This window comes from Carex rostrata, chromosome 3 (assembly GCF_964058835.1).
Source record: "Carex rostrata chromosome 3, lpCarRost1.2, whole genome shotgun sequence".
NCBI classification, from domain to species: domain Eukaryota; kingdom Viridiplantae; phylum Streptophyta; class Magnoliopsida; order Poales; family Cyperaceae; genus Carex; species Carex rostrata.
Window position 1 is genome coordinate 4,807,281 of NC_135920.1, and position 14,898 is coordinate 4,822,178.

A 14,898-nucleotide genomic window follows, 5' to 3' on the forward strand; every position below is an offset into this window, starting at 1 on the left:
CCGGCGACGGAGGAGGGAAGAGGGGGCGGAGCCCCTCTGGTTTTGGCGTAGAAAGAGGAAGGGGACGGGTTGGGGGGGGTAAAGGATTTCATGATGCGGCAAGGCAATAAATTCAAAAAATTTAACCTTCTTACAAGCATCTACGGATCTACTTTATTATGCTCATTCTATTAAAACAATTCAAATGTATGCAGATGGATATCACAAATCTATTTACTAAAGGTAATTTGGATATACCTCTACCAAATGTCAATTTAGTAGATAGAGAGAAGTCGAATTCTCTTCTAGATCTCTTGGATACCTTCATTTGTCGGAACGGCCTCCTAGTGTTCACCTTGAACTAAACAAGGATTAGAAAGACCTTGCTAGAGATCTTAATCTAATCTAAGCTTAGAACCTAGTTAATAACCCTTCTTGTTCTTCTACTAATTCTTCATTAGAGAAATCAATAATATGAGAGAAAGAGAGATGGCGGCTAGGAGGGAGAGGAAGAGAAGGAAATAAATTTTCAGAAAATTTCTTGCTTGCTTACTTATTGAATACCTTCTCTACCTCTCCTTATATACAAATATACTAGGGTTTCCATTGTGTAACCTTCCTAGTATAATTCTCTTTAATAAAAGAGACAACCCTAGCCGCTGCTACAGTGCGCGCTACAGTACTAGCCTCAACTCATATTCATTTTGGGTTTTTAATAAACTTATGTTATAACAATGTTTTGCACATGATTAATTATGTGTCATGTATATTATACTATAAAATATGCACCATATTATACCAAATAATATACATGCACACTTCTCATAAATTTATCTTCGTTCTAAGCAGTCATGATATTTATTTATCACATATATATTATTTCATGTCATATGAAACAATATACATCATATAAATAAAATATCCTTCTTGTTTCTCGTTCAGTTGGTGTGACCTATATGGAGGATCTGTGTTATGTTGGCAATGGCATAAAACATTTTATTACCATAAACTATAAGCGGTATTCTAGCTATACATTATAGTTACCCAAATAACATAGATGTAAAGTATCATTTTTACAATACATGATCCTTTAAAGTAACATTACAAATAACATTACTTGTGTCTATTCCTTGCCACATGATATTATGAATAATATACAAAGTCGGACCGTGTCATCTTTGTATTATATTCGTTTCTTGGTCTCTTAAGTAAATTATATAAATATATATAACTGCACTTCAGTTATATTGCATGCATTATAATTCTACTTTACCAAGGGGCCCACAAAATATCATCACTCATTATAAATGAGGGGCAATGATACTATTGACATATAACTTTCTCCCGCACAAGTTATATATAAGGAACTAATATTTTTATCACCACTTATGATAAACAGCTTTTAATACTAATTACATTATATATTTCTCATGTGAAAAAGAAATACATCTCATATCTTAGAATTCTGAGACAATGAAAATATTAATGACACTAACATAACCCATATAATATTTTCATTCGTTAGGTCTGTTCAATATATGAAACCTTTCATATACTCATGTTATTAAACGATAAGCCTTTATCAACATTTATAGAACTACAATGTACTTTAATTAACATGACAAACTTATCATGGTATATTAGTGTTCCATGCTAATAACCAAGTCTGTGAACATTTTAGAGATTTATGTTTGTCATCATATAGAGTTCTATGGTTCAAGACCAAGAGCATCTTCTTGAACACTTCTATAGATAAACATAAATTTCATGGAACAAAATGCATGTAGCATCCAATTCATAAACATAACATGTAAAAGTGATCAACATAAGATAACTTTTAGAACACATATCCAACAATCTCCCACTTGTTCTTAAAGTTACCTCTTATGCATCACTTATGCATAAACTCTAAGACTAGGGTCGCCCTCTCGACTCATTACTCTATCTATGTCCACCCTCCATGTTTCTTCAAACCCACGAGGTTGAAATGGACTTTGCCTTTTGGCTTGACATAAGGGCTTTGTTAGCGGATTTGCTAAGATCGGTTGTATATAACAACCGATCCAGATAGTAACTATTAGGATCGGTTGTTAAATATAAGCGATCCTAATTCAAAAAAAAAAAAACTTTTAGGACCGGTTATTAAAAAAAAACGATCCTAAAATTTTATTTTTAGAATTAGGATCAGTTATTTTAAACAACCGATCCTAATAGTTACTATCTGGATCGGTTGTTTAAAATAACCGATCCTGATGTTTAATTGAAGCTAAAAAAAATATTTTTATTTATTTGACCAGCTTCCACATATATTTTGCTGGCCAGCATCTTAAATTTTTCTTTTTTTTTGCACAGTAAAAAGCAATAATAAAATATCATATACACATCCTAAATTAAATATCATACACATCTTAAATTATTACAAAAAATTCATGTTCATGCAAAGTTTACCTAAACTGAAGCTTTAGATAAATATAAATAAATTTTGGCACCAAAAACACAAATATCAAATAAATTTCAGAACCTGTCCTTGCCGAAAATAAGCCTTAGCATGACCCTCCCTCTCACGAATTGCAAAATAGTATCTAATAGAGCACCATTGAAATCCCCTAACTTCAATTTGCAAGCCTGAAAAAATACCAATAAGGTAACGTTCAAAATAAAATTTGCAAATGGAAGACAAAATTAACATTAAAGCTCTTAAATCACATGCAAATCCACTTTGTTAATAAACCTAAAATTAATAGTAAAGCTTACTGAGTGGAGAGGGCGAGGCGAGAGGGAGAGAAGAAGACGAAGAGAGAGAAGCACGGAGGAGAGGGAGAGACGGAGATAGAGAAAGAGAGAGACACGGAGGAGAGGGAGAGAGAGAGAGAGAGAGAGAGAGGGATGAGTTGAGACTCAAATATTTTGGATCAGTACAGAGGCGCGAAACGAGACTCAAATAGACTCAAATATTTTGGATCAGTACAGAGGCGCGAAACGAGACTCAAATAGACTCAAATATTTTGGATCAGTACAGAGGCGCGAAACGAAAATAAACCCTAGCGCTACATAAGCATTAGGATCGGTTCTCTCTAAAAATCGATCATGATACTATCAGGATCGGTTCTAAGCTAAGAATCGATCCTAATTATCATATATTAGGATCGGTTATTAGCTTAGAACCGATCCTGATAGTATCAGGATCGGTTCTCTCCAAACAACCGATCCTAATTCTAAAAAAAAAAAAAAAACCTTTTAGGATCTGTTATTAATAAATAACCGATCCTAAAAGTATTTATTTATTTATTATTTTTTTTAGAATTAGGATATGAAAAAAAAATAGTCATTGACAGTGGAATCATTAGAGGACTAATTACTCTTAAACAACAAGAATAGGTGGTTTACATTTAGAGACCTAATTTTAAATGTTAAACTAACATGATTATAATCCGCATTTGATAAAATAATTAAGGCTTGAATTCCTTATTCTATTTGGACCTACCAACCACCGATCAGCTTTAACTTCTCTCGAAGTGAAAGTGAACCTAATAATTAAAATCGTCTACTCATCCTTATTTTTTTTTACTTTACAATTTATATTTTCTATTTCACATGCATGTTGTGTTTCCAGTCATAATCTTAGTGTCTTAATTTTTCACACAGGTTTATATTTGTATTAACATGATTAATTATAATAATAATAAATGAGGAGGGATACAATTGCACCATTTTATGGTAACACATCTTATTGACACCTTCTTCCTCGACAATCACCATACTAAAATGGACATGTGTATTTTTAGTAGTTATGTATTCTTTTTATTTAAAATCACAATGACAATTCAATACAATAAGTTAATAATTAATTTTCATTATTTGTAATTTTTAATTTTTTTTGTGTATTTAGCTTTATATGTATTGTAGATTTTACTTCATTTTTTTATGGTTGTTTTTTTTTATAATGAAAGTTCTGATATTTGTTTTTTAAAATTATGTCTGAGATGTTGTTCTTTTTATTAGATAATTTTTTATGGATTATATTTGTTACGGAGAATTTTCTATCGAGAATATATGCACTGTTTTGCTGATAAATTAACTTCATTAAAACAACAAAAATAGTATATTACAACAAAAGAAAAGATCGCCAACTCAACCACATAACACTATTTACAAAATAATTTTTAGGAAGTAATCTTGTTTAAGAATTTTATTAGAATAACATATTAAAACAATTTACAAAATAAATTTTTACCAAGAAAGAAAATGGATATAAACAAGGAGAATTTTTTTATTCATATAAATTAATAAAATAAAATATACGGAAATAGAAGAATATTTGATGGATATTAATTTACAATCTGAAATTAATCATCATCGTAGATTAAGGGCTAGAATTAAAAAAAAAAGAAGAAGAGAATATGTCCTTGTATATATTTTAGAAACAAAACCAACGTTACAATAACGGCTCTTTGAGCCTTAATTAGTTTGTATAAATATACATAATCAATTTAAAAAATAACATTCAATAAAATTCATTTTCCTCAGAATTATATTTCTTAATTTCTCAACACGTACCAGAATTGGCAGACATGTAATTAAGTGCAACTAGTATCAACCAATTAACAGTCGTCAACAATTAATAACTATTGACACTAATAGCAACACTGACATGTATCTGTGTATGATTGGCCATAGCAACCACTATAATAACTACCATGACATGCAACAATTCTAAATAAATCAAGGTAACATTTTGCTCTCTGTTTTTATATGTAATTTACTTTTATAACATGAAATGAAAATTTGAAAGAAAAATAACATCTGGATCGGTTTTTAACAGAGAACCAATCCAGATAGTTATAACTATCTAGATCGGTTGTTTAGACAGAACCGATCCAGATACTTTAAAAAATAAATTATAAGTTAATTTAGATAATAACATCTGGATCGGTTCTTTATATAATAACCGATCCAAATAACTATCTGGATCAGTTTTTAATAGAGAACCGATCCAGATACTTTAAAAAAATAAATTCTTCTAATTAATTTTATTATTTCTTTATTGGATTAAAAATATAAAAAATAAATAAATATCTGACTTTTTATCTACTTATTTGATGTTACAAATTTTTGTAACTTATATTTAATAAGATAATTTATTAAAAAAATAACCCATCGTTTAGAAACAATTTGTAAGATACAATAACTTATAAGTTAATTTCTAATATAATATATTACCTTCTTTATGTTCTAATTTATAAGATAAATTTTATGAAATAATTTATTAGATAATTATAAGGTTATTTATTAAAATAATTTATGACTTGTTTAAGAAATATTAATACTTTAGAAACCAATATTATGACATGCTTTAAAAATATTAAAATTTTGGTACATGTAACATAAAAAAAAAAATACTAAATTACATATAACATGAAAAAAATTAAGTTACAAGAAAACCTACTAACATGAATTACATATTAGGATCGGTTGTTTATAAATAATCGATCCTGATACTGATCCTAATAATATCAGTTGTTGATAAAAACCGATCCTGATACTATCAGGGATCAGTTGTTCTAAACAACTTATTCTAATAGTTCAACTATTAGGATCGGTTTTTTCCTAGAACTGATCCTGGTAGTATCAGGATCGGTTTTTATAAACAACTGATCCTATAGTTGAACTATCAGGATCGGTTTTTCTAAACAACCGATCGATCCTGATAGTATCAGGATCGGATTTTATAAAAAACTGATCCTGATAGTTCACAAATTAGAATCGGTTGACTAAAAAACCCGATCTGATTAGTTTTTAGAATCGGTTTTATTCATAAAACCGATCTAGATAGGTATTAGTATCGGTTGTTTCATATAGCCGATCCAGATAGGCCGATGCTAATTCATGTTTTTCCACTAGTGATCTAATGGACATTTGCATTTATTAACTTATACTTAAATTTTGGTGCGTTAGTAGTTTGGCAAAACACCTTTCATGGCCATAGTTTTCAAATTGCACATGCTTGCTCAGTTTCCATAATAGACAATAGTTGCAATGGAAGAGGTACATCATAAAGAAAAGAAAACACATAACGGTGTCAACCTTACATAGGGCAGCTGGTATGACATTAGGTTTCTCCTGTGGAAGAACCTGGTTTGATTCCTGCCCGAAGTAGGAAAGGAGTGTGTGTTGCTACGGACTGTAATAATAAAAAATAAAAAAATACATAACGGTTGTCAATTAGGTATTAATTAATCGGGGGAGAGATATTATATATATATATATATATATATATATATATATGAACCTGCTAGTATGCTACACATAGCATAGAGGGCTTCCGTGCAACGGCTCAATATTTGACTTTTCAAAATCCTAACGGTCGATTCGAACCGTTCATCTTGTTCTCCATATTAATATGTGTTTGGAGACCAAATTTTACATTTTTTGGAATTTTTTTACTATTTTTTTAGATTTATTGAAAATTGTTGTTTTGCTATGAACAGTAAAAATTTCTGGACCATCGGATCAGCAATTTTCAAAATTGCTTAATAAATAGTAAATAAATTCCAAAAAAATGTAAAATTTGGTCTCCAAGCACATTTCAATATGGAGATCATGTTGAGCGGTTCGGATCGGTCGTTTGAATTTTCAAAATAAAAATATAGTGCCATGGAGCACCAACTCATTTTACTCCATGGCTCACCGTAGCCCATCTCTCTATATATCTCCATTCCATTATTAAGCACGTTGGGTGTCCGATCCGCCAACGGCTACGATTGAAAGATGAAACTTCGGATTTAATCTCAGCCCTCCAATTATATAATTTGTGTTATGTTGATTAAATGCATCTGTTTTATGTATAGAAGTCTAAATTTAGTTAAAAACATACTCACTACATATGCTGCCACACGATATGTTACATTTAAAATTGAATAGATTCTGAAATTTAGTGATATATTTTTTTGTTTTTTTATTTCTTTGTTTCCTTATTTCTTTGTTTCCACATTTATCTTCTTCAATTAAGTAGACTCCACCTTCCATTTTCTTATTTCTTTGTTTCCTTACTTCTTCGTTTCTATACGGATCACAATGGAAAATAATATTTTTTTATTTCATTATTTCTCTTTCTTTGTTTCTATACATATTGTTGTGGAAAATTTAGAATATATTTTCAATATATAATATATCAATGTGTGTGTGTGTGTATTCTAAATTGGAAACAAAGAAGAAGAAGAATATAAATTGGACATATGGGTATAGATATATTTTTCTTATAATGTGTGTGTATTTATGTTTTTTTATATCATATTATATGTTGATGTTGAATTGTTGTACGATACTTGATATTAGATTCGAATCGAACTATTATTTGATATCATTGGTACTTAAAAATAAAGAATTATCACATCATCAAATTATTATCAGAGATAACGATTCAAGTTTATTAAAAATACAAAATTATATAAATTCTTTACTAACTTGCCTCTTAATTTTTGGATAATTATTATTTTCATTGATATATTTTTAAATTTTTTTTTCTTATAATATATCCCCGTTGCAACGCACGGGCACGATACTAGTATATATATATATATATATATATATATATAAGTTTAACAAGAAGTTAATCAGTACACTTTAATCTTAACTATATATATCTCTCTATATATATCTATAAAAATGGGGATGTAGCTCACAGAGCGCTCGCTTTGCATGCGAGAGGTATGGGGTTCGATACCCCACATCTCCAATTTTTCTAGATGATGACTACTTTTGACCTTTTCTTCGCAGACATTATTATCTATTTATTTTGGACCTGAACCCTACATTCAAAGATGTAACACTAACCACACTTTAGCCCAGGGGTGTCAATGGGGGAGGGTGGAACCATTTTCATATCCATACCCACTAAGAATTGACTTTACCCATACCCTACCCATACCCATTAAGAATTTATCTTACCCTACCCTACCCATACCCGTTATGATTAACGGGTAACGAAACGGTAGTGGGCGAATAACGAAAATACCAATATAATGGTTCGGACAGCATATGGTCAATTTTGTCATTTGTTACATTCTTTCTTCTGACATTTCATTCCATCTCATTCAATTATTAAATATATATATTTATAGTATAACCTTGAGAAAGCTGACATGTAATGCAAAATTCAGACGCTAACACCTGAGCTGACATTAATGGATTACTTATTTAGACCAAACAATACATTATTACCAGAAAATAAGGTGATGATATATTTTCTTTGAAACATGAAATATTTCTATTTGTAGAATTGAGAAAAAAAGACAATAACGATGAATAAGGAAGAAAACAAGGAAATGAATTCGTTGATATATATGTCTCTAGCGTTGATACAGGCATACAACAATATGAAAAGAAGAAAAATAAATAAATTGGATATAATATTGATATATTTATATATAATATATTTCATATAATTACCCATTACCCAACAGGTACGAAATAACCTTTACTCGTACCCATACCCGTTTATCTAACGAAATTTTTTTTTTTACCCATACTCATATCCAATAAACTAACGGAAAAAAAACCTTACCCATACCCGTCTTATCGAATACGATACGGGTAGGGTAAACGGGTGTCATTGACACCCCTACTTTAGCCCAAATCAAAATCATTTTGTAGTGTGCCCAACTATAGAATATGAAGCCCAAAAGGAAAGCAAATAAATCATGTAATCCGCTCCATTCATCAGGAAAATAAACTTCAATGCCCAACAACACTAGGTTAAAATTAAATAACGCAAGTAGAGAAGATGAAGTGGTAACAACTGGGTTGCTCTAAGAAGAAAGAGACCTATGGATCTATGTCAGATTGACATAAATCTTTTAAATTATGGCATCAACCTAAACAAACCCAAACGTGATGTCAATTAATCTTTCATTATTCAAATCATAAAAGCATAACACCAACCAATGCTTTGCATAAAACCGCATCCTAACTACTTCGTTCGTCTATTCGACTATTTTTAATTATGTAACCTTTTTTTTTTAGTAAATTTTAGACGTGAAGCATCTAACTATTTAATATTCACAACAGATTTCATTCAAAACACTTGACTATTTAATATTGACAAAATATTTCATCCGAATTGCAAACTTAGGACCTCATATACAGGGATGTTCATCAGTTCGGTTAAAACTGAAATAAAATAGACATCCCAAAATTTTATTCGGTTTTAAAAAATACAACCGAATGGACCAAAATAAACTTATCAATCAAAGTAAAAACCAAACCAACCAAATCGAACTAAATTTCGGTCTATTTGGTTAAACCGAAATAAGAAGATTAATAAAAAATAAATAGTTTTTGTTAATTTTTTTATTTTTTTAGGCTCAAAAGAAATATTTATTTCAATACACAAAATTGAATTGGGGTTTAGTGATTTTGATACTCAAGTAGAAAAAAAAAACGTTCATAATTATTTAATTATAGGCTAAAAAAAATATACCCCTCTTTTTTATCAGTTCAGTCTAACCAGTTTTAAAATTTTCTAAATCAAACTAAACCAAACAATTAAATCAGTTGTAAAAAAATGAAATGAAACGATCCATTTAACCAATAAAACTGAACCGTTTAATCCGAACTCTCTCTATTTGATTTAAAACCAATTAAACTAGACCCGATGAACACCCCTACTATATAGAGGACATAAAACCCAGAAGATTATTTGAGTAGCATCTGAAATGCTGACCAATCCACTGGATAACAAATAAGCACGCATAACACAATTTTTGCAAATAGAAAAAAAAAATTGTACAAACTCTAATCAATATCAAAGTACACCGGCATTAAATTCTTTATTTTCACTTTAATCGCAACACAATATGAGAAATTTTATTGCCCAATAAATACTAAGTAGAAATACTTTAAAGCAGAGATCTAAGTCTATCCCCTTCAGTTTGAACATGTTTCCTTGTAATATCACTAATGCTCGGTGTACCACACAATGCCATGGCAAGTTCTAACTCACCTTGGAGCATTTTGATTACTGATTTTACACCTTTCTCTCCCTTTGCGGCCAATCCGTACAATATTGGTCGCCCCACCTACAATGTAATATGAAAATCATCTTTCTCGTCAAATAAAGGCAACATGACAATTTGAAAATGTCAAGTATATTCCACCATGTTCACAAGGGGCTAATTTTTTTTTTCCTTCTTTTTTCTAACTTTTCCTTACCAAAACAGCTTTTGCACCAAGGGCCAATGCCTTGAAGACATCTGTCCCACGACGGATTCCACCATCAAGTAATACCGGCACAGCACCAGAAACAGCTTTTACAACCTGTACAATGCCAGTGTCAAGAGAACTTTTATAATGATACTGTTGATAAAACCGTCTCTCGTGGTACCATTAGCTGCACAAGTAATCAAGTCAATGTTGGAACTTGAGTTCTAAAAAATCAAAATTCCCTCTTTAATAATTTTTCTAAAATCTCTATTTTTAATATTTATAAATTTGAGGGAATAAACTGAAACTTTTTATCTAAGATGCGCCTGTCAGATAGACCTCTTTATTATTCATTTTATTTTGATATACGTTTCTGTTCAATTTCCTTTTGATCAAATATGATTCATTAAGATATTAATGATCAATTATTATTGATTAATTGCCATCAACCGTTGTATCTCTTCAATGCATTCTTAAGGATGCGTTTCATTTTCTTTTCAATTAAAACGCTGATGCGTTATAGTTTTTTGATATATATATATTATTCTTCTATCTTATCTCTAAAAGGTATGCAATCAGATACACTAGTACTCTCTCCGAATTCCCTTCTCTGATCAATATTTTCTAAAGAAATGAAAACCCTTTGCTTAATTGATTTGCTCCCACAAATAATAAACTCCTTTGATTGTGTATCAATCAAATTAAATTATATCTGATCTATGCTGGATATTGCAGAGTCATCGTCAGTTGCTTCCATAGCGTGCCTAAGGAGCAACAACCCCGGATTATCTTGGTTGCGGTTCCATCTTGCACGATGAAACGGAATACGCTTAAGGAAAGTGTTTTGTACACGATCCGGATAACTCTATTTCAATTTGATTTATTTTAATTAATTTCTAACTATCCGAATATTCTAAAAATTTATACCAACAGTCAATACCTCATGCTTTGATATCCTATAAACAAAAATACTACTCGATGCATGATCAACTTGATAAAGGACTGATTCTTTTATAACCAGTTGCTCTTAAAAGGTGAAATTTCACCTAGCAATCTTCTTTCTTAATTAAGGTACCTCTTCAAGCACGGAAATTGTAGCGGGTGAGTAATCAAGCTGGCGTGCCCCATGATTGGATACCACAATGCCAGAAGCCCCTAATTCTACTGCTTTTATGGCTGTTGAGATGGAGAACAGGTATTAGAATTCAGAAAACAATCTATAAACATAACAACCTGAGATTTATAGAGAGAATAATATTACCGTCTTCTGCAGTGAGGATGCCTTTTAAGATAATCGGCAAACTTGTTATGGATCTTAACCATTCTATATCCTGCATTATTTTAAGCATAAACACGAGAATATTGAAACTTTCAGAGGTACTGGAGAGTGGATATCCTACCAAAGATTACAAAAAGGGCCTTAATAATAAAAATAATTTTGAGTATGAATGAGTCTTACCTTCCAACAAAGTGAAGGATCCAGGGTCTGAGATGCAAATGCTTCCAGATCAGAGCCACCTTCCTACAATATAAATCTTATGAAATTATTGAATCTAGGATTCCAGGTCCATGAATTCTATTACTCAGCAACAAGAGATCATGTATTTATTGATTTGAAGTTGGATAGGTATGCTTATTATAAGAAGAGATAACAAAAAGAAATACTACACTCACTTGTTCAACATCCACATTCAATAATCCTTCAAGATTCGACAATTGTGGGATAATCAATCTGAAAAATACAATTAGTTGAATTGAATAAAAAATTGTTTGTGTATAACTATAAATTGGATTTTTCCTATTCAAACATATACTGTTATGGTAAAATTGCATAACCTAGGTTGTGTACCATAGCAGACAATATTTGGTTAAATGGAAGTCAAATAACAACAAAATTGACTTTGCTATAAAGCTGTATGAAAAAATAAAAAGAAACAATCTAAAGGAGGGTTAATATATATATAATTAAAAAAGAAGAAGATAAAGAGCACTTGTTTTTTATGTCTTTTTCTCGCCGACCAAGTCTGTTTGTGTCAACAGTCAATACAATAGCCTTGAACCCATATTTCTCTGCTCGTCGTACCAGTGTTGCTGAAACTTCTCTGTTTTTGTATACCTGTTTTAAATTAAAATATGGATTAAGTCAATTCGGCTGATAATCATCAACTACTAATGTAAACGAGTTAGCGAAAAAATGTTTCTCCATACTTGCTAATGGTAACATGCATTGTTAGGAAAACTATAGCATGTCCCAGATAGGAATGAACCTAAAAATATTTACAACAACTCGAGTTTCATTTGGATTTGTCCTTAATACCTTATTTTTTTCACAGTGAAAACCTTAGTACCTTCCAGGTAAGGTTGTCTATCGGTACATAATGGAAGTAATCCCAGAGGTAAAGTATAAATATACAAGCGAAAGCACCATATCATACATATAATTGAAAGAAGCGAATGGAGTTGCAACTTGAAGCAACATCCTCTAGTTTTCGGCTTGAACTGAAAGAGAGCACCTATAGAGAAGAAGAGTAGTTTGAGTAATCGTGTAGTTTACGAGAGTAAATTACAGAAACTGCCCTTGATGTATCACTCCTTCCGTTCCCAATTTGGATTCTAGTTTCAAACTATCCAGTTTGATTATTAATCTGACCAAATTTTAACAAATGGGTCTGTGGTCAGCTTTCACTCAACGAGCAGATAGGAAAATGGTGATATTTCAATTATCATTGGATTTACTTACTCCAAATAGTAATTAAAATTAAACAAACTTTAAAGTACCATCAGGGTGTTACAAGCTGCTGCAGCTCTGGCCGTTGCCACCTCACCTGACAAATAATGCTGATTATCAGTATAACTCATCCATTCATTATCAGGGCAGTAGAATTATACAGGACATCCCAAACTCTTATAAATATTCAGCTGTCTTTTCTTGGATTTTTTTTGAAGTAAATTTCATGGATTTTCTTCTTCTTCAAAATGTTGTCAAATCATCGGTTCTGTAACATCTGTCTTAGGACCATAAAATTACCACAAATTTAGTGAGAAAATAAGCAGTAAACAACATATATAATATGGTATAAAACCTTCAGGATGTGCATATTTATGGATTCCAGTCGGAGCAACCATAATCGGTGACTGCATTTTGAAGCCCAATAGAGTTGTAGACATATCAATCTTGCTCACATCCACCAGAATCCTTGGCCTTAACCTGTGCATCATTGATTACTGATTTCTCAACAATTATTAACATAAGGACTCTCATTTTATTTTCCGTATTGAGTCTCAACTTTTAAAATTTCTTTAATGCAAATTTATGACCCCTAGAATTACACTCACAAATACTTGCCCAAACTTTCTCCCTTTAACTTAAAAATAAGGGGCCTGGGAAAATTCTTGTTTTAAAGGGGGATACAGGAAAAATTCCATGTTGGACCAGCTTACGGTATTTGTAGAATTTATATGGAGGTGAAACCGTGAAAGCATGTGCATTACTTGTATAAGATTTAAAGAAAAAAAATGTTACATAATTCTCTTATACGCTTCCATGTTCTCTCTCAAGGTATGCTCATCATCTGCACCACCGTTGTAGTAATCAAAAAACATTTTTGGGAGAACCTGTTTTGCTAGTTCTTGAAATTCCCGTATATTTACAGGTTCATCCTCCATTTCTTCTGCTCCTAACAAAATAAGACTTTTACATGTTACTCCAATGACTTGGGACAAATATGTAATTCGAAATGAAAGATTATTATTACCCGGATACCCGCACACAAATTTGTTGTAAAGGTTTCATTAATCATCAATTATGGGATACAATAAATAGAGCAAATAAGATTAATTTTCAATTATATATTTCCTTTCTATTGCTTTTATTTTGTTAATTAGGTTCTGGTGCCGAAACAGAGCTCTCTAAGCTTAAATAAAGGATAACAAGGGATCACATCTCATCTTGAGATAATACCTCCTGATTTAATTTAGGGAAGTTATTGATCAAACTTTATATTTCCTTTCTATTGTTTTTATTTTGTTAATTAGGTTCTGGTGCCGAAACAGAGCTCTCTAAGCTTAAATCAAGGATAACAACGGATCACATCTCATCTTGAGATAGTACCTCCTGATTTAATTTAGGGAAGTTATTGATCAAACTTTAAGGGATAGAATAAACAAATTTAAATGCCCAAGTCCAATCCGTAGCTCCCTTGATCGATCTTTAGTGACTACAATTTTGGACCTGAACAATTTCTCTTGTAAACTAAATCAGTAAGATTCTTGGTCGAATTCTCTGACAAATCAAATAAGAGAGGAAAATTGTAATTGAAGAGGAGATGTACGACTTTACCTTTGTTTGCAGTTAATAGGGACTACCGGTCTACCGCTAGGCCGCTGTGGAGACAGAGAGAGAGATGTATATTTGCTAAAGTGTGAACAGACCAGTGAGCTCATCTCACTGTTTCCTTTTTGTTTTGCAGATTTCACGTGTAACCCTGTACGCGGTGAATTCGTATCCTCTGCATTAACTCAAAAACGAATTTTTGAGTTAATAAATTTTAACTGTCTGATTTTAAACTGAGTTAATCTGGCCGCTGCTGATACAGGGGTCCTTTAATATTAGTGAGGATCTAGTCTTAAAACAGATCGTACAGTCAGAATTTGAAAAGATTCCTTTTTGAGTTAATGCAGAGGATACGAAGTCACCCTGTAGGCTGTAGACCAGTGAGC

At 31.3% G+C, this 14,898-nt stretch overlaps 1 protein-coding gene across 2 annotated transcripts; it reads right to left on the reverse strand.

Annotated features, from left to right (window-relative positions):
- Positions 1-9,760: 9,760 nt before the first annotated feature.
- Positions 9,761-14,651, reverse strand: LOC144551047 (peroxisomal (S)-2-hydroxy-acid oxidase GLO4-like). 2 transcript variants are annotated; one of them, XM_078298843.1, is made up of 12 exons: positions 14,519-14,651; positions 13,703-13,856; positions 13,263-13,387; positions 12,958-13,004; positions 12,615-12,692; positions 12,171-12,295; positions 11,854-11,911; positions 11,639-11,701; positions 11,441-11,510; positions 11,255-11,355; positions 10,189-10,293; positions 9,761-10,055 (listed from the first exon to the last, which is right to left on the reverse strand). In XM_078298843.1, the coding sequence occupies exons 2-12, from the start codon at positions 13,843-13,845 to the stop codon at positions 9,876-9,878; spliced, it is 1,095 nt and encodes a 364-aa protein (XP_078154969.1). In that variant the 5' UTR covers positions 13,846-13,856; positions 14,519-14,651; the 3' UTR covers positions 9,761-9,875. The 2 variants fall into 2 exon arrangements, with proteins under 2 accessions (XP_078154969.1, XP_078154970.1); XM_078298844.1 differs by having other exon boundaries at positions 13,703-13,850; positions 14,519-14,648.
- Positions 14,652-14,898: the final 247 nt, after the last annotated feature.